Genomic DNA, 25,814 nt, shown 5'->3' with positions numbered 1-25,814 from the left:
ATTTAATGTAACGGTAATTAGAAAATATGCTGTGTGGTTACGGCAGTAAGAATATAGCCACTCCCTCTCTTCCCGTGAGTATCGTAAGAGGCGACTAAGGGATTACACAGTTCCACTACCACCCTGGAACTTGAAAGTGCCGACCGATGGCGGGATAATCATCCAACTACTGGTTTTGAAATACACAGGCCGAAGACGGGCAGCAGCGCCAGCCCTGCGGTCTCCAACCCGCCTGCCCAGCGTTGTGACTATGGGCAAGACAAGACAAGACACATGAGTTCACGCCACGTTTTTCTTGAAATATATTCTCTCTTGCCAGGACAAATGTGACTGATCACATCTTGCTCTACAAAAATTTGGACGTCTTGTTTGGTTTTCTCTACAGTAGTCTCTATATTATTATTATGTAAATACTTTGGTTCTATTTCTTTATCATGACTTTGTTTTGGTTTTGGATGTAGCGTGTTTTATATTTCAGTCTTAATGCTTGCTTCCTGTACTTTTCTTTTGCCCTTCTTAGCTCTATTGTTTTGTCTCAAATATGACATTTCTTTGTTTTCTATACATGCCTTCTAAATAACAATAAGAGTGAGATTTTTTTACGTATCGGTTTCTCGACAGTTATCTTTGAAGATGGTGAAGTTGGTGTTGAACACAAGGAAGACGCTCGTTCCGTAATATTCACACTTGTATCTTTATTTTCGGTCAAATGCTCATTATTGATTAATAATAAAATATCATACTTTCAGTAAAAGATGATGACAGACCACTAGATGGACGCGGCGTTGATGTGGTTAAAGAAGGTTTAAAATTTGGTGTCTTCTTCAAGGGAACTAATTCTTTTTCAAAAGAAGTCGACTACAGAAAAATTTCGTCTTGCTGATTATCTTCTTTTTTTTGATTTGGGATTTTCGCGACAATTTTGTATTCTTTTAGTGTACTTTTTAGCGCAAGGAGTATGATAAATCATTGAGATGTGGTGTGAAAAAGTTTCAAGAGGATCTGTTATATTGTTATCAAGCACCTCTATATCTAAGGTCACTTCTTCCTCGATTGTTTTCAATTTTCCCTTTTCCTTTTGTCTTTTATAGTAAGCTCTGAAATTTTTTCTACCTCTTTTTTGAGTTTTCTTCCGGCTTTTGGTGACATTTCGCAGATAGGCAGTATTTTTTTATTTTTTTTATTGTACCCTTCTCTCTATTATTTTTTTTTTTGATTGCTAATACAAAAAGGGGCATTTTTAATTCGTTCTCGGCATTGTCGCGCGACATGCCTTCTATTTTCTTTAACTTCCTCTTTGGTCTTTTTAAGTTTTCCTATCTTATAAATTAAATAATTTGATGAATGGTCAGCATATAATATAGACATATTTACGGACAATAATAATAATAATCTACGAAAACCGCGGTAAACAAGTATTACTTTTTCATACAACGGTAATTATAAACATATGGTAACTAGTATACGGTAATTAGAAAACGATAAATTTTCATAAAAATGTTTAAAACCGACACAGTATACAAATTCTAGCTTATTGCAACGTACGGAGGCCAAAGTACTGTCTCCATTTACATGATCAACTTGGGTCTATCTTAAAAATCTAGTATTAAAATAAGAACAACGGTAATTAGAAAAGTTTTTAACCAAGGCTACGGTAATTATATACTCACGTGCTTCATTGGCGGTACACTAACATGAGAGTCATCCAACTGCTGATGGACCTCGGTACACACTGTCGAGACGCGATGCGTACGGTAGTGATGTGCCAAATACTTTTATTTAGGGATGTGCAGTCGAGAACAGCAGATGTTACGGTAATTAGAAGTTTCCATTGGACATACGATTACTTCATAATAATTATTTGTAGACTGGTCCTATTGAGTTGATATTTTGTTATGCGATACACGCTGCTTAATATCGTTTAAAACGTTGAATGGATCAAAGTAAATCTATACGCTATAAAAATTACAAGCAAGTTTTAAGATTAAGTTGGTGTGCGGACACGCCACGGTAATTAGAGAACAGAGGTTTTTTGAACATAAGTTAAATTAATTTAGTCTTAATTACTTAAAACAGAAGCCAATATTTTTTTTACAGCTAGGTACGGATGCTATCTAAAATATATAAAAAAGTGCATGATTGAATATTATGATATTACGGTTTAAACAAGCCCGGACACGAAAAATTTGCTAATCGGAGAATGGCCGTTTTGTTTTATACTATGTAATGATGAATATACTATACTCGTACTCAGTAAATGTTCCGAGTAATGTATAAAACAATATTTCAACTTATTTCTTGGCTTACAATTCTGAAGTAGTAATAACCACACATAGTTTTACTTAATATAATAGAGGATAGAAAGTATGGAGAATTTTAAAATGGAGATTACACTTAATAAGTACATAGTAAATTGAAAGACTATTTCAGCAAATTTTAAAAAAGAACATTGCGCGAATACAAAACTAAAACATTGTTTACATAAGCAGTTCTAATTATTTTTAAATCATCATTGAATAATGAAAGAAGGATATAAATAAAATTTCAATTTAATTTTTTATATGACTGTTATTTCCATAAATTCAGTAAGCAAACAATTCATACAAGTGATTAGAAGAAAAAAAAAATAGAATAAAAACATTAAACATGCAAGTTAACATTTCTTAATTAATTAAGAAAAAGAAATTAATCAAAAGAAGAAGAAAAAGAAAAAGAAAATCAAAGAAGAAATCACTGAAATTTTAATTATGGACAATTATCGCTAAGTTCACGCTCACAAAAACAATTTATGCAATGACAGCAGTTACCGGTGCCAGCGTCATCATTAAGACACAGTTTACACCTCGATGGATCTTGAAGTAACCATTTTCACCCCAGTTCTCGCCCCAGGAGTTCTTTATCAGCCAGTATGGTGTTCCATCTTTATCTGTTTATGTCATAATTAATTATTTTTATTATTAAATACGATATAAGACAAAAATATAAAAATAATCATGAAACTATGATTACGCTTCAGCCTGTAATATCTCACTGCTGGGTATAGGTCTCTTTCTTCATATAGAATACGAAATACGTGTAAATGCAGTTACGCATACATAGATATATAAAACAAGTTATTTAGCTGTTAAAATACTATAATTTTATTACATAAGCAAATACCACATAGTAGAAAAGACATACTTTATTTTAACGTGTGTTGTAACTCAGAATGAATGACGACGCGTTGGCGCAGTGGTCACAGTACAGACTGTTGCGTTGGCGATCGCGGGTTCGATCCCCGCTCACGACAGATATTTGTATTGGCTATATAGATGTTTGTCGTGGTCTGGGCGTTTGTGCTTGTGTATTGTGTGTTTCCGGACCCCCAGCACAGTAGAAAATCCTACTGGGGGCCTTTGAGTGTGAAGCATTTATTTATTTATTATTAATGCACAAAGTTGTAAAGTCCATTTCTGATACTAACTCTTGGTTGTGGAGGCCAGAAAGCTAAGTAGGGGTTTTACTGGTGTGGGGAGTGAGTATAATTTTTTTGATTTGCTCGGCTGCCTTAAACGTTTGTCAAAATATAAAGGGCTCAAGTGTGATGGGAGTACGTCACAAGGTGCAAAGCTATCCTCATTATGTTGTTCTGAAGTGCTCGAATTAATCGCAAAATCGGTTACCGTAGCTTATAGACGCCGCAACCGCGTTGCCAACACTAACCTCAACCGTCTACAGGAGCTCTAGCTACCTTACTCAAAACTAAAACACAATACTACTTGACAGCGGTATTATTTAACTGATCTTCTGTAATGTTAAAGTGGTTCCTCAGATGAGCTGCTAGATTTTGAGCAGCATATATCCTGATATGCTCTACCTCAAAGTGGCACGCGTACCTTTTCCATAACCAACCAGCAATACTGCGTGATTGACATCTTGTCCTCGACAAAAATCACCAATCATAATTCCACCTTTATACTGTTTCACTGCATCGCCGTCCAGTGCTATAAGCAACATAAAGTGTTAAAATATTATAGGTACTTAAAGTTTCTCCGTAAGTTTGGGATCAATCTCCTGAGATTTCAGTAATTCTTAATTTGTAACCGACTCCAAGAAAGGAGGAGGTACTGAGTACTGAGTGGACCGATTTCGATAATTCTCTTTCTAATAAATAATAAATAAATAATAAATATCTACCCAATACACACACGGTCGTCTGTTCCTAAAGTAAGCAACTTAATGCTTGTGTTATAGGTAAAAGCCGACTGGTACAGCTATTTTTTTAATAAACATACTAATAGATAAGACATATATAAATGTATAAATAAATATATATATATTACACCCAGACACGGGTTGGGAATCGAACCCACAACCCCCGGAGCAGAAAGCAGGGTCACTACAAACTGCGCCAACGGGCTAGTCAAAACACAATGTTCTTTTTTTAAACGAAAGATGGTGCTTGTCATTTAGTACCATTTAAATTAAATGCAGATCTGATATGTACTTTTCGAGTTATATCTAATAATTGATTATATTATTAAAAAAAATTAACGATCCAGATATTTATCTTGGTCGAAGCGTTAGTGCTAAAAAATAAAAAGTAAATGTTTCTGTACCTCCGACACAGGATTCACTTTCTACTAGAATTTTTGTATTCGTGAGATAAGAATTTTTTATCACCTCAGGTGTTTTAAACCCATGTATAAATGAATTGAAATCAAATTCGAACAACGACTAATTTTGAGTTGTGTTTTATCTATCAAATTTGGCAATTATCTTATTAAATGTATTACCTATCGATAGTGGTCCGATCTGCACTAATTTTTCAAGTAACTGATCTTCTGATGCTTTTATGTTTGTGCAACCTTTGACTTGCACTTGAACTTTTTGTTTGTCGAATCTACACTGACCATCTTTTGCTTCGTACGGATAACTTTCTTCAGCCATAGCTCCGTTTTTCATTAGATAGCTAAAAAAAAAAATTAACAATTAATTTAACATAAATTATTTCATTGTGTGATTGGAAACCTATTTGCAAACAACGAACCGCTATTTTAAAAGACAAAAAGAGCCTAATAATGTTAGAAATAGTGGGATAGAAACAAAAATTAGCAAACATAATAGGTTTGACCTTGCAACCCTGTGAATTATCATACATAAATATTGAGAGTTAAATTGTTCTTCACGATTAATTGCTACTTCGTTATAATACAATCAGAAAACTTTTATTGCTTCGAACAATTTGTTTTTAATAATAATTTAATAAAATCGGTAACTTACTTAATTGCATAAGCTGGAAAACCGCCATTACAACCATCAGACTGTTTGTCGCAATCGATCAGTTGTTGTTCTGATAATAACACTATTTTACCATGTTTGATTGCGTAAGCACTTTCCACGTTACCTAAAAATAAATAAACTTAATGTTATCCAAAATTAAAAAAATCAATCATGAGTACCCACGGCAGAACGTGTTCTTAGTACCAAATAAATCAAATTTCATAACATTTCTCATCCCTGCTTTATTCTTAAATTATCTGCCTCGTCGCATCTGTCACTAACAAAAATATTTTTGAACTATTTCAACAAATTTCGACTTTTATCTACTTTCGACTTTTAGCAATTCAGCATATCGAAAAGATCTAGCTGCTTAAAAACAACACCACGACGGTTCAACTTTCAAGTAAGATCCATACCCTGTGTAACTCAACTGGGTACTTTTGACCATGCTGTTTGCCAAACTGCAATATTGGGAACTCAGAAGTAGTAATAGCAATCGTAGAAAGTAACCCACTTTATGACTTACTTAATAAGTGGTCACTAAGATCATGGAATTTAAAAAGTTATATCACATTAAAATTTCGTGTTATGTCACTCACCAGTAGTACTAAACGCCCAGCATGATCCGCAATGATGTTGAACTTTTACTGGGCTAACCTTTCCTTTAGATCGCCAGTCAAATTCTTCAGGAACTTCTACTGGCTTTAAGTCCAAAACATCTTCCCCGATAGTACAGTAGTCACCAAGGTTACCGCTTTTGAATCCTGTATGCTGTTTTATAAATTCTTCGGAAGTCAAGTCGGTAAATTGTGTTATACCTAAAATAAATTGTGTGAATACAAATTTATTAATGATTTCAATTATTGTTTGATTTAACGTTATGTGATATAATAAAATATGCGATATATTACGGTAAATTAATCAAAACTCGTTTTAGGCGGTGTATATGCTGTGTGGTTACGACATCAAAGAATATAGCATTCCCCCTCCCGTGGGTGTCGTAAGAGGCGACTAAGGGATAACACAGTTCCACTGCTACCTTGGAACTTAAAAAGCCGACCGATGGTTGGATGAACATCCAACTGCTGGCTTTGAAATACACAGGCCGAAGGCAGGCAGCAGTGTTTTCGGTGCGACAAAGCCAGCCCTGGGGTCTCCAACCCGCCTGCCCAGCGTGGTGACTATGGGAAAAACACATGAGTTCACGACATTTTTGGCATGAACTTGTGGAGGCGTATGTCCAGTAGTGGACTGCGAAAGGCTGCTGGGGCTGTGTGATATATTGTATAAATTAACTGAATTAACTGAATTTTTCTATATTCGTATGATTGATTGCATGTAGATGAATATAAAAATACTTGTTGTATTTTCGTACAGTTTACTATAAATTGACATAAAATTTGAACCAGCATTGTTTTTACTTCTAAGTGTTTATGTAATGTTTATGCAAACCTTATGTTAACCCGATAAACCGAAATAAAATAAGAAAAAGTTGTAGGTAATGTGTGAAATTCGCGTAAACTAGAAAACAACTTAGGTCCCGATATTTAAATTTAGAACAACTTAATTACAAAAAAATAGTATAAATCATTTATCAATTCGATTAAAACATTATTATTGTCAAGATTTATCATACTAATAAAGCTGATTTGATGAAAAATAAAATTTAAAATGTGTAATTGATAGTTTTATACGTATACGGAGCTTACCGAATTCAGTGTGATTGTTTTTTTCGTTGTTCTTATTAATTTGCTCCAAATTATTCACGAATATTTCGTATCTCATCGCCTTCTCCGCTTTATCGTATTTTTTGTTATAAGTTCTTATAAACTCCTCGAACAGAGCGCGAGCGTCTTCCAGTGAATACTTCACTATGTATTTAGCTGAAGCGAGACCCACAAACAACGTGAGTATGAAGATAATATTCATTGTTGCTTCTTGTACTTCAAGAAGAATGAAAAATATAGCAAGGCTCTTCAGTATTTATACCATTTTCGTCTAGTATTAAGACATTTTAAGTATTCTTTAAACATGTAATATCTGTTTTATTACTGTTGTAAATAAGGTATTTATTGTAATTGCATAATTATTCGAATTACTTTGATAACGAAAAAAAAAAAATACTTTGCAAATAATTGTCATAACTTTTAGATTTTAAATGCAGAGATAGGTTATTTAGTCTTCTATGAACTCTTAAGCAAAAAAGTGCAGTTTAGGTGAGGACTCATCCGATACGGATATACATACTGTAAAATTAAAATCATATTATTACTATTAATCGTATAAGTGTGTATAATATATGGATTCTTTTACTTTTAATTAATGATTTGCTTATAAAAAGTCATAAGTAAAAAAGTACTCCTTTAAAAAATTAAAACTAAAATTTAACAAAGGTAATTTTTTTTTTTTCATTATCATCCTGTTTAGTTTCGAGCAACGATACTAGAATAATTTATGACGATATGTAACTAATGTTTTGCGGGGTCCAATATTTTTTTTTTATCTGTCAAAACACAATGTTGGGATAAAAAGGCCCAAATGGAATAAATTATTACAAATTACTTAAAAAAAATTTTTTTTTCTTGGTCCAGATTTCATTCTATTTAATAAAATAGAACGAAATCTGCAAATCTAATGACAATAATTGTTCTATAAAACTTCCCTGTCAAGATGGCTTAGAAATAATTAAAAAAAAATGTAATCTTTAGCTGCGGTGCTAAAGGCAGAATTACTCGTAATATAGAAAAAAAAAACTAATTGCGCGTATTGCTTAAATTTCACAGTTCTTGAGAGGTTTATTACATGGCCTATGACTGATTTTAAATATGTAAGGAAACATGGCGCACGAACAAATTACTACTGTTTGTATATATTCCTCTTTTCTTATACGAAGTACTGATTTTTCCGTAAGAAAACTAGGTCAGCAGAGCCATGTCATATTTAATATACAAGAATTTTCTATCCTAAAAGTCAGAAACTCGTTGACTTAAATTTAAAAGAAGATTGATCAACTTAAAAACTGATTCTTTCACGTGGAATACTGTCTTATAAATCAAAATATCCTTATACCTTCGAAACATTGTTATTAAGTGATTAAACCGTTTTTAAAATTACCATTCATTTTTGGTTTTTTTTTGCTTTTTTGCCGTCTCCCCCCTGCAAAAAAATTAGAGAAAGATAGTTGATAAGTTTTAGAAAAATTGTAAATTGATTTTCTTATTGAATTAGATTGCATTTGTTTTCTAATGTTTACGCGAATTTTACTCATTTAATTAAACACTTTTTTCGGATTTTATCGCGGTTTATTGTTAACTTTTGATTCCCGACGTTTCGGATACTTTACAGCAACCATGGTCACGGGAGGACTGTCCTCCCGTAGTAAAATTCGCGTAAACATTAGAAAACAATATGTGAACCAGTACGGACTGGAAATCGCAAATAAAATTCGCCGCCTGGAAGATCTTATGACAAAGCGCGCAAGATTTATAACATCATTAAATTTCTTGAATAGATTGCATTTGTTGTCATTAACACTTGTTTTTTAGCCGACTTCACAAAAGGAGGACTACTCAATTTGACCGTATATATATATATATATATATATATATATATATATATATATATATATATATATATATATATATATATATATATGTATTTCGGGGATAACTTGGTCGTTTGTGAACCGTTTTTGGTAATTCTTTTTTTGTTGGAAAGAAGATATCTTGAGTGTGGTATCATGATAAGGAAACCAGGATCTGGTGAAGGGATCACAGAGAAATCGAGAGAAAGCCTCGAAAATCTAGATGTACCGATTTTGATGATTTCTAATTTAATCGAAAGCCGTTGTTTATCATGTGGTCATATTCAAATTTCATCGAGATCTGATTACAACTTTTGGAGTAATCTTTGATAATACGTATTTACTTAACTATTTTTTTCGTCTACCTACGTTGTATTACTTGTCGATGTAATTGAAGTCGGTTTTTTTCGTTTGCCAGCAAACACAATTATTATTTATCTTTTCAACCCTGCCTCTAAATTTTTATTTCACTTATTGAGTGATGAGATGGGATAGTTGTGGATGCAAAAATACTCGTGTGTCCTAGGCATGTGTATTTTTTTCTTACAAAATATCTTTTGTAGACATATCTGTCTAAAGGTTGCTTGGAAGAAATTGCCCTATGCAGTATGGCCGGATTGGATATTTTTAATTGCATAAATCTTTCTTGCAGGCTTGGATGTCTGTCCTTATGTGTCTCCCCATCGTGCCTCGAAGAACACGTTAAGCTATCGCTCCCGGTTGTTATCATATACAACTGATTGCCATTGTTACTCATAGTAGGAAATATACCCACCAACCCGCAGTGGAGTAGCGTAGAGGATTAAGCTCCGATCTTTACTTAATATGGAAAAAGAGGCCTATGCCCAGCACTGGGATCTTATAAGTAAGTTAAAGTTATCAAATCAATTAACAAATTCCTTTTAACGTTACATACTAAAGTCCTTCACTAATAGAATGCATTTTGGGAGAGCTATTTATTATAGCGAGAGATTTATTATTTTATATACATTATCACTACATAGTGTAAAACAAAGTCGATTCCCGCTGTCTGTATGCTTAGATCTTTAAAACTACGCAACGGATTTTGATGCGGTTTTCTTTAGTAAATAGAGTGATATCAGAGACTTTTATATGTATGTCGGATGAGGTAAATTTCTCTCGCTCATCGTCTCTGAATACTCTGGTTGTGCATCTGTTGTGTATAAATTCCTTGCTAATTTCGAACGAAAGCGCAAGTGCCGACATGTATAATACATGCATAATATAGTAGAGGAACACTTTGAACGTTTTTGCAACCGTGCGAAGCCGGGGCGGGTCGCTAGTTTTCAAATAAAGGTTACTTTTAGTTCGACTAGCATCTTAACAAGAAAGAAATGAATCGATGGTTCTACAGCAAACAGTAATTTTAAAAAGATACCCTAACGGTTAAGTGTGATTAAATATCATTTTTGTACACATATTTAATTAGTTTGAGGTAATTTAGGAATTATGAAGGAAGGATTTAGTTAAAACCACTATTTCTTATATGATTTTATTTAGTGATTAAAAGAAAGGCGACAAAATATTAAACATATACTAATTTACACTTTTTTACAAAATAGTAATAATAATACAGGAAAAGAATCTTTGAAACTTAATTATATATAATGAAAGCAAAATACATCCTCACAACGTGCGCTAATACTGCAAAAATAGATCATGCAATAACAGCAGTAACTGGTGCCCGCTCTGCCACCAAGACACAGTTCACACCTCGATGGATCTTGAAGTATCCCTTATCACCCCAGCCCTCGCCCCAAGAATTCTTTATCAGCCAGTACGGTGTTCCATCTTCACCTGTGTCAATTTCATAATTAATTATATTTGACAAATAAACATTATAAGCTTAAAAATAAATGATCGTGAAAAAAAATAATGAATAAAGTATGAGATACGCACACATATGCGTGCAGTAAGTAGTATAAAAAAACATAATTTGAAAAAAAAATAATGATATTGAAATTTATACAAGTGCAATAGTGATTGAAAGTTTTAATGAATATGAAAATTATATTTTTGAAGTGGCATTTCATAGAAGTATAACCTGTCGTCAAGGGGGGGATACCCAGTATGACGGTAGAACAGTATAAGCTTTTGCGCCTTGATTTACGTATCAAGGCGCAACTCGTCCGTATTGTACGTCCAGCTAAAACTATTGTAGGCCTGCAATTAACAAAACGTAATACTTACCTTTTCCGTAACCGACCAGCAGTACTGCATGATTGACTTGGTATCCTCTACAATAATCACCAGTCATAATCCCACCTTTATATGATTGTACTTCTGTACTGTCAACCGCTATAAACAAAAAAGAAATGTGTTAAATTATAATATTGGTATGATATACATATAAATGATCTTAGCGACAGCGGACGGCACTGGATGAGGCGTGCAATTAAAAATTGTGAATTTTTGAATCATTTTATTATCACTTTTTTTATTCCCCAGTGTCGCAAAAATATGTCCACCTGATGGTAACATGGTGGTTACTGGAGCTCATGAACGCCTGGAAGAGGAGGAGAAAATATGGGACCAATGGTCTGAAACATTTGAACTTGAACTTCAGAAATACTTTATTTTTTATGTCCGTTGTCGTTGCTGACCCTACCAATAATACAACATTGTTTGAGAGCAGTATTATTTAGTTAGTACCTTCTGTACGCTTAATATACCTCCTGAAAAGAGTTGCTCTTAATTTGGAATAAATGTTCTGTAAATTTCTTCAATGTAAGCTCTATAAAATCTTCAAGCACGAAAATATTTACAGTTTCGTTTAACATCACCAGAAATAATTTAAAAAAATTGTCATCCAGATGGTTATCTAGCTGTGTGGCTACGGCACTAAAGAATTTAGCCACCCCCTCTCTTCCCGTGGGTGTCGTAAGAGGCGACTAAGGGATAACAAGGTTCCACAACCACCTTGGAACTTAAGAAGCCGACCGATGGCGGGATAACCATCCAACTGCTGGCTTTGAAATACACAGGCCGAAGACGGGCAGCAGCGTCTTCAGCGTCAGTCAAGTTAGCCCTGTGGTCACCAACCCGCCTGCCCAGCATGGTGAGTATGGGCAAAACACATGAGTTTACGCCATTTTTGACGTGAACTTGTGGAGGCCTATGTCCAGCAGTGGACTGTGATAGGCTGAAATGATGATGAGCTTAGATTTAGATTGAATTATCATGGTATGATAAATGTGAAGTATCCGAAACGTCGAATATATAAAAAAACATAATAAACCGCGATAAAATATGAAAAAATTGTTTCATTATATTGATCTGATGATCGTTAGTGCTTTTGTGTTTCTAGACCGTGATGACTTATTACCTACTAGGTTCTTAGTTTGTGAGGTGAGAATTCTCATTAAAAATTATTACTTATTGATAGTGGCCCAATCTGTACTAATTTTTCTAATAACTGATCTTCTGATGCTTGAATGGACGCACAGCCTTTAACTTGGACTTGAACTTTTTGTTCGTCAAATCTACACTGGCCTTGACTATTTTCATAGGGGTAACTATCCTCACTCATAGCTCCGTTTTGCTGCAGATATCTGAAAAATAAAATCAATAATGAAATATTATTATGTTTAACGTATTAAAAAAACTTTCGAGCGATAAAAAGCGATTTTAAAAGATAATTATAATTAAATAAAAACTGCCAAATTTGACTGCCTCTTCTTTATCTTGGAGAGTTCAATTGTTCTTTACGGTTCATGGAGCTGACTTTTACTTGATGATCCATTTTTTTAAGTTCTTATAATAGGTTATTTTAATAGTAACCAAAAGAAGTAAACACTTACTTAATAGCATAAGCTGGAAGACCACTAGTACAACCAGTAGACTGCTTGTCGCAATCGATCAGTTGCTGTTCTGATAGAGACAGCATTTGCCCTGTTTTAATTGCGTAAGCACTTTCCACATTACCTATAAACAAATTATTTTAACAGTGAATCTAAACTATCAGTAGCGTCAAGATTAACTAAAAAAGACATAAATTCTTCATCGTCATCATCATTCCACCCTATCGCATTTCACTGTTAGATAGAGGCTTATGCCTCTCTAAGTTCACACCTTATTAAAATAAAATGTATCAAATCCCATCACAGCTTTGTGATTTTTATACTGTCATTTTCTTTTTGTATGTCAGTAACACAGTGTAATTACAGTACATAATTTTCTTTGATTTGTATTTCAACAACTTTCGACTTTTATTCAGCTCAGACTTTAGCTATCTAGAGTAATATTAATAAAAATACTCAAATCATTCATTAAGTGACTCAGTGGTTTTCTACCATTATCGTGATAAGTCACTTTCAATTCACGGGCACACTGCCATATCGTCGTAGCCTGTGTCATAAATTACTCGATTATTTATTGATTAGTTGTAATCATGACACCGGTCCTTGAAACACTGAAGTATCGTAAACAATCCGCTATACGGTTTATAAATAGTGCTAGTGACTGAAATAAATCTTGTGTTATCTAACTCACCAGTTGTACTAAACGCCCAGCATGATCCGCAATCATGCTGATTTTTTACTGGGCTAACCTTTCCTTGAGATCGCCAATCGAATTCTTCCGGTACCTGTACTGGCTTCAAGTCTAAGTCATCTTCACTGCTTGTACAGTAGCCATCAAGATCACCGATTTTGTATCCTGTATGCCGTGCTACAAATTCTTCGGGTGTCAAGTCGGCAAATTGCGTTATACCTAAAAATTATTAGAGAGAAAGAGATGATGAAAAAAAGTTTTATCATAATCGTAAAATACTAATTCTATTTATTTAATTTATTATTTTTGTATGATTTTCTGTCTATAGGTAAAATACGTCAAAAAATTGATGAGTTGGTATGAAATTTTGACCAGCATCACACTACGGCACTACTTATCAATTCGATATCAATATTTACGTCACATTATTATTGTCATAAGTTCTCACATTAACGAAAAATAAAAATGTAATAAAAGGGAAAATTTGTAGCGAATAGTTTTTACTTACGACCTTTATACTTATGATACTGATAGTTTGATATATGGTTCTTACCAAATTCAGTGTGATTGCTATTTTCGTTGTACTTATTGATCTTGTCCAAATTCTTCACAAATATTTCGTATCTCACCGCCTTCTCTACTTCATCGTATTCCTTATTGTAAGTCTTTATAAATTCCTCGAAATGAGCGCGAGCGTCTTCCAGTGAATACTTCACTATATATTTAGCTGAAGCGAGACCCACAAACAACGTGAATATGAGAATAATATTCATTGTTGCTTCTTGTACTTCAACAACTGTTGGCTTGAAGTGATGTAAAATATAGCAAGGCTCTTTAGTATTTATATCATTTTCGTCGTATTAAGGTATTTCGAGCATTCTTTAAACATGCAATTGATGTTTTATTACCGTTGTAAATAAGGTATTTATTGTAATTGCATAATTATTTGAATTACTTTGATAACGAAAGCAACCAAGGAATACTTGTTGAATAGCTATCATAACTTTTAGATTTGAAATATTTGGGTAGTTTTTTATTAGTCTTCCAGAAACCCTGAAGCAAAAAAAAAATAACGAGTGTGCTTTAGACCGCGCAACTGTAGTAAAACTTATTTAACTTATTCTCATTTTCCATGTAACTTATATCTCACTCTCAACTACCGTTCGCCTCGCCCGATCACACTTTCGTAACGCTCTCGTCAAGCATTCAGCAGCTTAGTCCCCAAGTCAAGCGTTACAGACGCTTTACTTCAAAAAAATTTTGTTTGCTTGAGGCGGTGTCTAAATAAATAGTATTAAATTTAAAATATTTTTTGTATTCGTGTTAAAGAAAATAATTGCGTTTGCTCGCAAGCGAAAAAAAACCGACTTCAATTACATCGACAAGTAATACAACGTAAGTTGACGAAAAAAAATAACAAACGCACTAGTCGTCACTAAGATTTTCGAAGATTCCCCTCGATTTCTCTAGGATTCCATCATCAGATCCTAGTTTCCTTTTTATGGTACTACACCTGGAATATCTCCTTTCCAACAAAAAAGAATTATCAAAATCGGTTAATAAGAACGAAGTTAGCGCGAGCATTAAATTTATATATAGGGTAAAACCGGGATAGATGCCTCACTTTTTGAAATAGCCACCTAATTTTAAAAATATGTTTTTTTATACGAATAATTTTTATTAATGTAGCTAGTTCAATCCTTTATGTTGAATTATGACTATTTTTTTTCAACCTAGCCAATGCAGATTAAGCAGAAATTAGCTTTTCGTAAACCCTTTTTTTGAGGATAGATGCCTACCTATATGGATAGTTGCCTCATCATGAAAATAGTGAGTAGGATAGATGCCCTGTAAACCGTGTAAACGAAAAACCAAAAACCAAATGTTAGGTTAGGCTACTCCTTAAACATCGATTGTCTCCAAGAAACATGCGCCAGGCGAACGAAAAGTGAAAAAAAATTGTGTTTTTTTATATCTTTTAATTTTTATAATTAGAATATAATTTATTTTTATATCACACAGATTACTATATATATATAATTAAATACTATATATAATTAAATTTTACAAGCATTTATTCAACAAAAGTATAAATTCTTAATTGTTAGTCTAAAATATTCATATCAAGTGTCAACATAATAAATATAATAAATAAATAAATAATATAATAATAAATATTTACACAATACACACACGGTCGTCTGTTCCTAAAGTAAGCAACTTAATGCTTGTGTTATAAGTAACAGCCGACTGGTATATAGCTACATATATTTTTTTTTTCGATAAACATACTTATAAATAATACATATATAAATATATAAATAAATATTTATATTACACCCAGACTCGGGGTGGGAATCGAACCCACAACCCTCGGAGCAGAAAGCAGGGTCACTACAAACTGCGCCAACGGGCTAGTCAACATGCACATTGCATAATCATACTTTCTCATCGAAAGCTGACTGTAGGTTTTCTATAGTCCAAGAACATACTCGAGCTCGCATTTCTTCCTTTCTTTTATATTTTCGTGGCATAGTTTTGCTAAAATCAGTAAAACATCCAAACATAAACATACCTAAATACATAAAAAATATAACAGACACAAAAAAAATTATACATATAAACTTACTCTGTATATGGTAAATGAAGGGATAGATAGGGCACGGGCTAACGGCCGAACCCAATATTCAGTCTATCTCTGGTTATGTCCTACTAGAGACAGAAATATCTATCTATCATTCATTTTACTGACCCAATAACTTGTCGACGATAGGCAATCTTATCCTTCAAAGCTATCTATCGACGAGAGGGAGGATAGCTTACCAGAGATAACAGTTCGTATGATAATTACAATTTAAGCGTCCCAATAATAATAGAGTTCTATCTGTCAGTAACGTTGGTTATCTTCAGTAACAACAATATCCGATCTATAGTTTTCGGGGGATAACTAAGATTTATTAATTGCAAAAGTATGTTCTTTGTTTAAAATAAAATTAATTTCGAGGAAAAATAATGGCAGACTCAAGATCAAGTAGCAGTTCAAGTGATATTGCTCTTTTGCAACAATTAATTGAATAAAAATAATAAGTTCGTGCTGTGTGGCTACGGCACTAAAGAATTTAGCCACCCCCTCTCTTCCCGCGGGTGTCGTAAGAGGCGACTAAGGGATAACAAGGTTCCACAACTACCGTAGAACTTAAGAAGCCGACCGATGGCGGGATAACCATGCAACTGCTGGCTTTGAAATACACAGGCCGAAGACGGGCAGCAGCGTCTTCGGTGCGACAAAGCCAGCCCTGCGTTCACCAACCCGCCTGCCCAGCGTGGTGACTATGGGCAAAACACATGAGTTCACGTTATTTTTGGCGTGAACTTGTGGAGGCCTATGTCCAGCAGTGGACTGTATAGGCTGTAATGATGAATGATGAATAAGTTTCTTCTGAAATAATACTTACTTTACTCATCTTGTGAATAAAACAAACAATTTGGTGAATGATTGTATAATTTGCAATGATTTGTATAATTATACAAATTCAAACGAAACGACGATTCAATAAAGCGTAATAGCCTCGTAGCGTCTTTTCTTGTCATGTTAAAACCTTCCGTTACTAGATTTACCATGCACTCCATATTAAAATAATATCACTTATTATACATTAAAAAGTCTGTGTAAAAATTAATTTGTCCATATTTTTATAAAACAAGATTACTTTAATATGAATAAAATTTGTATGACAAATTTAAATACTACAAAACATCTGTGTAACATAACTGAGGCCGTCTGTGACGCTGCGTATACTGGAATGTAAGGGAGAGCTCAGGTAGCCGGTCTATCTACAGCTAACTGGAGATAGTAGTCCCCTATGCGAATTATTGGGACAACTACAAAGGATAGATAGTTAGTTATTAGCAGTCGATGAGCTATCTCTATCTTTAGATTGAATATTGGGTTCGGCCGTAAGGGCACCTATACCTAAAAAAATCAGGGCAACTATCCTTTGTGATTGGGATAGATGCCCACGTATTTTTTAAATAAATTATAAACAAAATAGCATCTATTTACAACTATATGCAGACTCAATGACCCAGTATATAGACGTGATAAAAAATATAACGGAATTTATTACTATTTATAAAATTATACAACCTTAAATACTAATCTTTAAAACTTTGACGCGTTTGTAAATTTCGCCACGGAGATAATTACACACACGATCCAAACGCGTCCTTTCCACACAACTATCTGTGGATATCTGAGGTACGGGGTGTCTTCGACTCCTACTTATGCGATTAATTTTTATTTGTGAGTTCGGGATGTTAGGTTTTTAGAACATGAGGCATCTATCCCACTGCGGCATCTCTCCCGGTTTTACCATACGAGTATATGGTCGAGTTGAGTAACCTCCTCCTTTTTTAATGTCGGTTAAAAACGTATGAATTTCTTTTTTACTGTATATAATATTTTTATGCAAAGGTTTAAAAAAAAAAATATCAAATTAAGTTAAACATATTGTTTTCTAATTTTTACGCGAATTTCAGTCATTATAATGAAACAACAGACACACCATTGTTGCTGTAAAGTATCCGAAAGTTGTTTCGTTATACTAAGTTCAACATATTTAATTGTTGCATACTTGAATAATTTAATTGTGCTGTGTGGCTACGGCACCAAAAATAGAGCCACCCCCTCTCTTCCCGTGGGTGTCGTAAGAGGCGACTAAGGGATAACACAGTTCCACTACCACCTTGGAACTTAAGAAGCCGACCGATGGCGGGATAACCATCTAACCGCTGACTTTGAAACACACAAGCCGAAGACGGGCAGCAGCGTCTTAGGTGCGACAATATCAGCCCTGCGGTCACCAACCCGCCTGCCCAGCGTAGTAACTATGGGCAACACACATGAGTTCACGCATTTTTGGCGCGAACTTGTGGAAGCCTATCTTCAGCAGTGGACTGCAATAGGCTGGAATGATGATGATGATGATGATACTTGAATAATTCAAATTTAGAATTTAAGACAAAATTAAGATTATTTAAAAACAATAATTAGTAATCAATCAAACATTCAGACAGGTATTAGTTAAAACTTCCCTGACAAAATGTAATTAAATTAATAAAGAATGATTCTATAAACTTAATCGGCTACGGTGCTTCTAGGCAGTTTTTAACAGGGATATTTTTAATTGCACTTCAAAAAACTGGACACCCAACGAAATAATCAATCAATCACATAATTTTTACATGAAATATATTATTTCACGGCAAGTAAACCAATTAATTATTTATCAAAACTAACATTACAAATATTTAAAGAAATAACATCAATAGCTACTTATACTTTTTCTCAGATATTAGACAAAAAAATGTTTGTACGCAAATAAACTATTTTCATGTGAAATATACTGCAGAGTAGATTAACTATTCTTGAAACATATTTTCTATTGACCATCTCAAAACTCATTTGATATAATACTTAAAATTTCAAATGACGAGCTCAGCAATTCAGCTCAGCATTTCTTACAAATGTTATGGGCCAAGTAACAAATAGCATTTTATAATTAATGCATAAGGCGGAATACACAACTATAATTCAAACTTCCTTATCACATTGTCTCGCAATTATGAATATCGCCATGTGGATATCAGGCAATCCGATAAATACCTAATACACATATACATTGCAAGGTGTTGTTATTATGTATTAGATAATTAGTTCGTTGGGTAAGGTCAAGTTAAGTTTTATTAACTATGTATATTCTTACACTGCGCTGTTTGAAAAGTTTTTTTTCGAGATTCGAAACTTTCGACGATCATAAATTAAATTTCATTTTTGTAGTCGTCTCGTCCATACTCTTAAGCGCCTGGACAAATGGGAAACATACCTGTCACCAATTCTTCAAGAACTATAAATGCAAGTATGACATGGGAAAAAAAGTTTGGCAGTCCCATTAAAGCCTTTGCTGTTTGGATTTGTCCCTAGTACAAAATGAACATTTTTTGATTTCCAATCAAAAAGGATGGTCCTTTTTAATACTTATAGAAAAAGAAACCCAGCAGACTGCTTGCCCTTTTCTAATCGCGTCGTTGCGAGGCTTATTATGCGATGGTATCAAATATTAAGTTCTATGCAGGGAAATATGGCATATCAACAAAATGTCAGAAACTACTTGAATATATTCTGCTTTTCATGTGCGAAATTAAACTAAAAAAAAAACGAGTCTCGACAGAGGTATAACATCGAGTTTTATCCATTAATACAAAGTCAGTTGATAAATTGGTGTTTAAAATAACAAGAATATACCAACGATAAAAAACCCCTGATATTTAATATTTCTCAAAATATGTACAACACAAAGTCAATTTTACGAAGAATAAAAGAAGTCAGTGAAATGGTAGAGTTTAGTATTAGAATTTACTATTAAATTGAAATATATAGTCAAAAAATAAATTGATTTATATCAATATCATATTTATTAAATATGTTTTTATATTATGTTACAAAATACGGACAAGAAGAAATGTTTTATTTTATTAACTGTTCAAGCGACATCTAGTGGGCAGTGGAGCTTCTAATGTGAAGTTGCCGCTTATCAGCCAATGAGAGGGCGACGGGCGGGGGGACCTCGCCTAACTTCATACGACTTTTTTTCTTCGTTCAAAATATTTAAATTTGTAACGTTCATCATTTTATTCTTTCATTATTCGTTGTTACTTGGTCAGACAATACACGAAATCTTTATCATACGAGTCGTCTTTTATTTCAAAGCAAAGTAAACGTTAATAGTTTTAATACCGATTGATCTTGAAATCGCATATAATACAAGCAATCTGAATAACGAACATTAACAAATTATTGTATAACGGAATTCACAACGTTACTTGGAGTATAAGCAATGGATTGTTTAGATATGCTTTAATTAATACGATTATCAATAATTATTTCATAGATGAATGTTAGATATACTGATATTATACAGATATTAATTGAAACTATTATTCTAAAATTATATTTTAGATACTAATTGATTCTTCGATTATCAGTCAAATAATAAAAGATGTTCGAGTAAGGGACGTCATCCTGTAGAATGCTTTTTGTATTTATGCGAGCTGAGCGATGTTTTATAATAAAAGTGACTTTTAAAGACAGACAGTAACTTAACAAGCAAGGAATAAGCCGATGGGTTTACACTGAAACATTTTTTTTAAATATCGCTAAATTGGTAAATATGTTTTCTATAGGTACAATTTTACTAGTTCGGGGCTATAGGCAACAATGAAGGAACGATTTAATTTAAACAACTATTTTCTGTTTTTAATGATTTTTATTTTCATAAATTCAAACACACAGTTAATACAAGTGATTACAAGACAAAAAAATAGAAGAAAAATATTACTTGCAAATATAAATGAAGAAAAAGAAAACTAAATCATCGATGAAAAAACTGAAACCCCAATTAAGCACAATGATTTCGTGTGAACGCTCACGAAAACAGATCATGCAATAACAGCAGTTACTGGTGCCTCGTTTGCCACCAACACACAGTTCACACCTCGCTGGATCTTGAAGTATCCCTTATCACCCCAGCCCTCGCCCCAAGAGTTCTTTATCAGCCAGTACGGTGTTCCATCTTCACCTGTGTCAATGTTATACTTAATTATATCACAAATAGACACTATAAGCTTAAAAATTAATGATCGTGAAAAAAATAATTTTCACCTGTTTTAATGTTATTAGTTAATTATATTTTTTTTAAATAATGGGTTATTAGTTAAAAATATGATGAAACTGTGATATCATAATTGCGATCATGGCGCTACGTATATACAAATATGTACGATTAATTATTTGACTATGAAAATGCGTTAATTTATTACATATGCAAAATACTATGTCGAAGAACTAAAATGAAAACATTTATTTTGCACTAAAGCAATAGACAATTTAGGAACACCAAAAAAAATTTAATTTTCAAATAACTAAGAATAAGTTTTGGTAGGAAAATCAATAAACATTAAAAATTTAATACAATTTAGCATGTGTGTCGTTACTGCAGTAAAGAATATTATAGCCACACCCTCTCTTCCCCTGGGTGTCGTGAGAGGCGACTAAGGGATGATACAGTTCCACTACCACCTTGGAACTTAAAAAGCCGACCGATAGCGGGATAACCATTCAACAGCTGGTTTTGAGATAAAAAAGCCAAAGACGGGCAGCAGCGTCTTCGATGCGACAAAGCCAGCCCTGCGGTCACCAACCCGCCTGCCCAGCGTGGTGACTATGGGTAAAAAACATGAGTTCACGCCGTTTTTGGAGCGAACTTGGGGAGGCCTATGTCTAGCAGTGGACTGCGATAGGCTGAAGTGATAGCATTAGTTCAAATTTAGTAATTTACTTTACTCTCAGCATTTCGAAGCAGTAGTCGTGACTTCGTATTCAATTTATTAAAATATTTTCTAACCGAAACCAACGTAAATCTAAAACTAACTGACAACACGTAATGCATACCTTTTCCATAACCAACCAGCAGAACTGCATGATTTACTGCGTTTCCTTTACAAAAATCACCAGTCATAATTCCACCTTTATAGAATTGTACAGCTGCACCATCCAGCGCTGTTAACAAAATAATGTGTTAAAATATAATAGGCAATGTTTATACAAATCATAACTCTGAGATTTTTGCACCAATTTCAGTAATACTTTTCTATATTCCCCCTTCCGTTGCCGATCTTACCCTCTTTGTAACCACAGCGTAACCCCAGAAGTTTTGACTACTCTACTCAACTTAGAAACACAACACTTCTCGGGAATAGAACACGGCTGACACGGCTGTGATCATATGCAAGGCTGAGGTACTTCCCGAAAAGAAGTGATTCTAGATTTTGAGTTAGATGTGTGTCCCGACTCAAAAAACATGCATATATTAAATGACTAAGGAAAAAATCACACCCTCATCTTTCGTTAAATATCTTTATAAATTGGTATAAAGTAATAGATGAAATACTCGTAAAGTGAGTCGAAACCAGCTAGAACATGACACTCTTGAAAACATTTCTTTATTTTTTCGTATTTCGTTTGGTAGCATCGGAAGTATTTACCAAATTTGGCCATTTATATGTTTAATGTGTGGTCTGATTATTAATGCCTCTGTTTTCGGACATGGATTCCGGATAATACAAGATTTAGTGAGAGCCTTTTAGATGAGTGTGAGATGTTTTAAATGTAAATTTTATTTAATAAGAAACAAATTGTTAAGTTTTTTTGTACATAATGCTAAATCACTCTAAGTCGACTATTAAAATATCATACTTATTGATAATGGTCCCATTTGTACTAATTTCTCTGCGTATTGATCTTCTGATCCTTCTATAGAGGTACAACCTTGGACTTGCACTTGAACTTTTTGTTCATCAAATCTACACTGGCCATCTGTAGCTTCATACGGATAACTGTCTTCAGCCATAGCACCGTTTTGCTGCAGATAACTAAAAAACATTTAACGATTTAAAATGGATAATTTGTGATTGTTCAAGCAACGAACATTTATTTTAAAGGTCGAAATTACAACCTTATTAATTAGTCTTTCAGTAAATTAACTGATGTGATTCATTATCGATTATATTCACATGTATAATCTATTATTTATATAACTTAATGTCATATTTTATATTGGTATATAATATCGAGTGTACTTTAATTTTATTACTGTAGAAAAACAGTGCACTGTAAAACTATTAATTGTTTATGCTGCACTGATTATCACATAAATTGTATCTATTTTTTCTGTAAATAAATAAATAAATATATTTTGATAGCTGAATTGTTTTTCAAGATTAGTGGTACATATTTTACTGTCCAACATATTTATCTTTTTGGGATAAAAATAATTTTACGAAAGAAGTAAATACTTACTTAATTGCAAAAGCTGGAAAACCTCCATTACAACCAGAAGACTGCTTGTCACAATCGATCAATTGTTGTTCTGATACTTCTACTAATTTACCATTTTTAATCGCGTTAGCACTTTCCACGTTTCCTAAAAATAAATATACTTAAAAAATTGACGATAGTCGACTTTTCGAACAAATCTAATTTTCGAACATTTTACACTACAACTTAAATAATTTCGTTTCATTATTTAGCTCTGCTTCTGACAATGGAGTTTCAGAATAATTCCGATATCAAAACTTAAATTGTTCATAAAGTGATCCCACAATAGTTCCACTTATAATGCATAGGCATACTTCCATCATATACAATATTCCAATATTTTAGTGTTAGTGGCTATGAAAGTTTAAAAAGTTACCGCTTCAGCCTGTAATATCCCACTACTGGGCAAAGGCCTCTTTCCCCATGCAGGGGAAGGATCAGAGCTTAATCCACCACGCTGTTCCAGTGCGGGTCGGCTGATATATTCCCTACTATGAGTAACGATCGCTATCAGGTGTGCATGATAACAACCGGGACCGACGGCTTAACGTACTCTCCGAGGCACGGTGGGGAGACAAGGACTGCACAAACACCCAGACCACGGCAAACACCTGTATGGCCAATACAAATGTTTGTCATGTGCGGGGATCGAACCAGCAACCGCCAGTGCAACAGGTTAATTCATATTCAAATTTTGAGTAAGCTAACTCACCAGTAGCACTAAATGCCCAGCAAGATCCACATTGTCCCTGATTTTTTACTGGGGTCACTTTTCCTTGGGATCGCCAATCAAATTCTTCTGGTGCATGAACTAGTTTTAAGTCTAAATCATTAATATTGATTTTACAGGAGTCACCAAGGTTACCGCTTTTGTATCCTGTATGCCGTGCTACAAATTCTTCGGGTGTCAAGTCGGCAAATTGCGTTATTCCTAAAATAAAATGATTAATAAAAGTTAACCAAATTGCCTAAAATAAATCAAAATACACCGTTGACTTTATCATAATCGTAAAATCCTATTTACTTTTTTTCTTTTAATGATTGCCTATCTATATGTATGAAAATACAGCAAAAAGTCGTCAATGGGTTGTACTATTTGTTAATTATGATGAAACATTTTTATCATGTTATTATTTTCATTAGTTTTATTGACCCTGACTTATGAAAAATAAGGTTAAAGAAAGAAAAACGTGGAACTAATAGTTTTATACGTATACGGAACTTACCGAATTCAGTGTGATTGCTTTTTTCGTTGTACTTATTAATTTTCTCCAAATTCTTCACAAATATTTTGTATCTCACCGCTTTCTCCGCATCATCGTATTCCTTATTGTAAGTCTTTATAAACTCCTCGAAGTGAGCGCGAGCATTTACCAGTGAATACTTCACTATGTATTTAGCTGAGGCGAGACCCACACTCAACGTGAATATGAGGAGAATATTCATTGTAGTTTCTTCTTCTCGAGGAACTGTTGGCTTTAAATGATATAAAATATAACGGTTCTCTTTAGTATTTATATGATTTTCGTCTAATACCAAGAAATTTTGAACATTCTTTAACCATGCAATAGATGTTTTATTACTTTTTTTTTAAATATGGTATGTATTTATAATCGCATAGTTACTTTAATTGCTTTGATAACGAGTATAAGTAATAAATACCTTACAAATAATCATCATATCAGTCAGATTAAAAAAAAAAAAAATTAACAGTTTTCTGGAAACCTTAACACAAGAAAGTGCTGTTTAGGTGAGGACGTATCTAATACATATTATGAAATTGCAATTTATTTTAGTTAAGTTTATATTTAAGTATATGTATCTAAATAAATTTCATACAGATAATTTATAATAAGAATTTGTACCAAAATAATTTAAGCAAGTTTTAAACGATAATTGAAAAACTCAAGCCGTGAATAATTAATTATTACAAAAACAAAAACGCTATAATTTAATGTGAAGTGTCTACATTCATACATAATTACATAAATAAAGTCCAAAAACATTACCCTCCTTCTGCAGTCGGTTAAAAATAGATTAATAACTGGTCCATCATTACAAGATGCGTCTCACAAACTATGCAAAAAAATAGTTTTAATATCTCGATTTTTTCTAATAGCCACTGATGCTTGTCATGTGGTCCCATTTAAATTTGATTGAGATTTGATGACTACTTTTTTAAATATCTTTCTGATAACGTTTATTTACTTGACTATTTTTTCGTCTACCTACGTTGTATTACTTGTCGATGTAATTGTAGCCTTTTTTGTTTGCAAGCAAAGAGAACAATTTACAGAGTAAAATTGCTTTGTTGGAATAGAATTTAATTTTTTTTAATATTTTTTTGATAGTTACGTATGTAAGTTTTTCGTATCTTCCACTTAAAATGTCTTTGAATATTAGAAATAGCATAGGAACTAAAAGTGATCCTTGAGAAACGTTTATCTGTGTCTTAAATCCTAAAGGCTTATTGTGAATAACAATTACTATTATAATTAAAAAAAAATTAAAATAATTTTACAC

The 25,814-nt window shown here is 33.3% G+C and overlaps 2 protein-coding genes across 2 annotated transcripts; both read right to left on the bottom strand.

Moving 5' to 3' along the window:
* Nucleotides 1–2,596: 2,596 nt before the first annotated feature.
* On the bottom strand, nt 2,597–7,191 carry LOC123668246 (mexicain-like). The gene is made up of 6 exons (XM_045602021.1): nt 6,972–7,191; nt 5,862–6,080; nt 5,263–5,386; nt 4,776–4,951; nt 3,876–3,983; nt 2,597–2,926 (listed from the first exon to the last, which is right to left on the bottom strand). The coding sequence occupies exons 1-6, from the start codon at nt 7,189–7,191 to the stop codon at nt 2,787–2,789; spliced, it is 987 nt and encodes a 328-aa protein (XP_045457977.1). The 3' UTR covers nt 2,597–2,786.
* A 3,243-nt stretch (nt 7,192–10,434) lies between these two features.
* Nucleotides 10,435–14,130, bottom strand: LOC123668236 (chymomexicain-like). The gene is made up of 6 exons (XM_045602012.1): nt 13,911–14,130; nt 13,358–13,576; nt 12,667–12,790; nt 12,242–12,417; nt 11,057–11,164; nt 10,435–10,663 (listed from the first exon to the last, which is right to left on the bottom strand). The coding sequence occupies exons 1-6, from the start codon at nt 14,128–14,130 to the stop codon at nt 10,524–10,526; spliced, it is 987 nt and encodes a 328-aa protein (XP_045457968.1). The 3' UTR covers nt 10,435–10,523.
* Nucleotides 14,131–25,814: the final 11,684 nt, after the last annotated feature.

Source organism: Melitaea cinxia, chromosome 3, assembly GCF_905220565.1.
Source record: "Melitaea cinxia chromosome 3, ilMelCinx1.1, whole genome shotgun sequence".
NCBI classification, from domain to species: Eukaryota; Metazoa; Arthropoda; class Insecta; order Lepidoptera; family Nymphalidae; genus Melitaea; species Melitaea cinxia.
Note: the sequence above shows the minus strand (reverse complement) of the source record. Positions and strands in the feature narration are given on the sequence as shown.

Bases quoted from the DNA above. Each gene is read 5' to 3' on its own strand.
- LOC123668246 (XM_045602021.1), bottom strand. From the start codon at position 7,191: ATGAATATTATCTTCATACTCACGTTGTTTGTGGGTCTCGCTTCAGCT. The intron at 6,081-6,971 runs GTAAGCTCCGTA...AATTTATTTTAG, and splicing joins AAACAATCACACTGAATTCG to GTATAACACAATTTACCGAC. The intron at 3,984-4,775 runs GTAATACATTTA...TGTTGCTTATAG, and splicing joins GATCGGACCACTATCGATAG to CACTGGACGGCGATGCAGTG.
- LOC123668236 (XM_045602012.1), bottom strand. From the start codon at position 14,130: ATGAATATTATTCTCATATTCACGTTGTTTGTGGGTCTCGCTTCAGCT. The intron at 12,791-13,357 runs GTGAGTTAGATA...ATTTGTTTATAG, and splicing joins CTGGGCGTTTAGTACAACTG to GTAATGTGGAAAGTGCTTAC. The intron at 11,165-12,241 runs GTAATAATTTTT...TTTTGTTTATAG, and splicing joins GATTGGGCCACTATCAATAA to CGGTTGACAGTACAGAAGTA.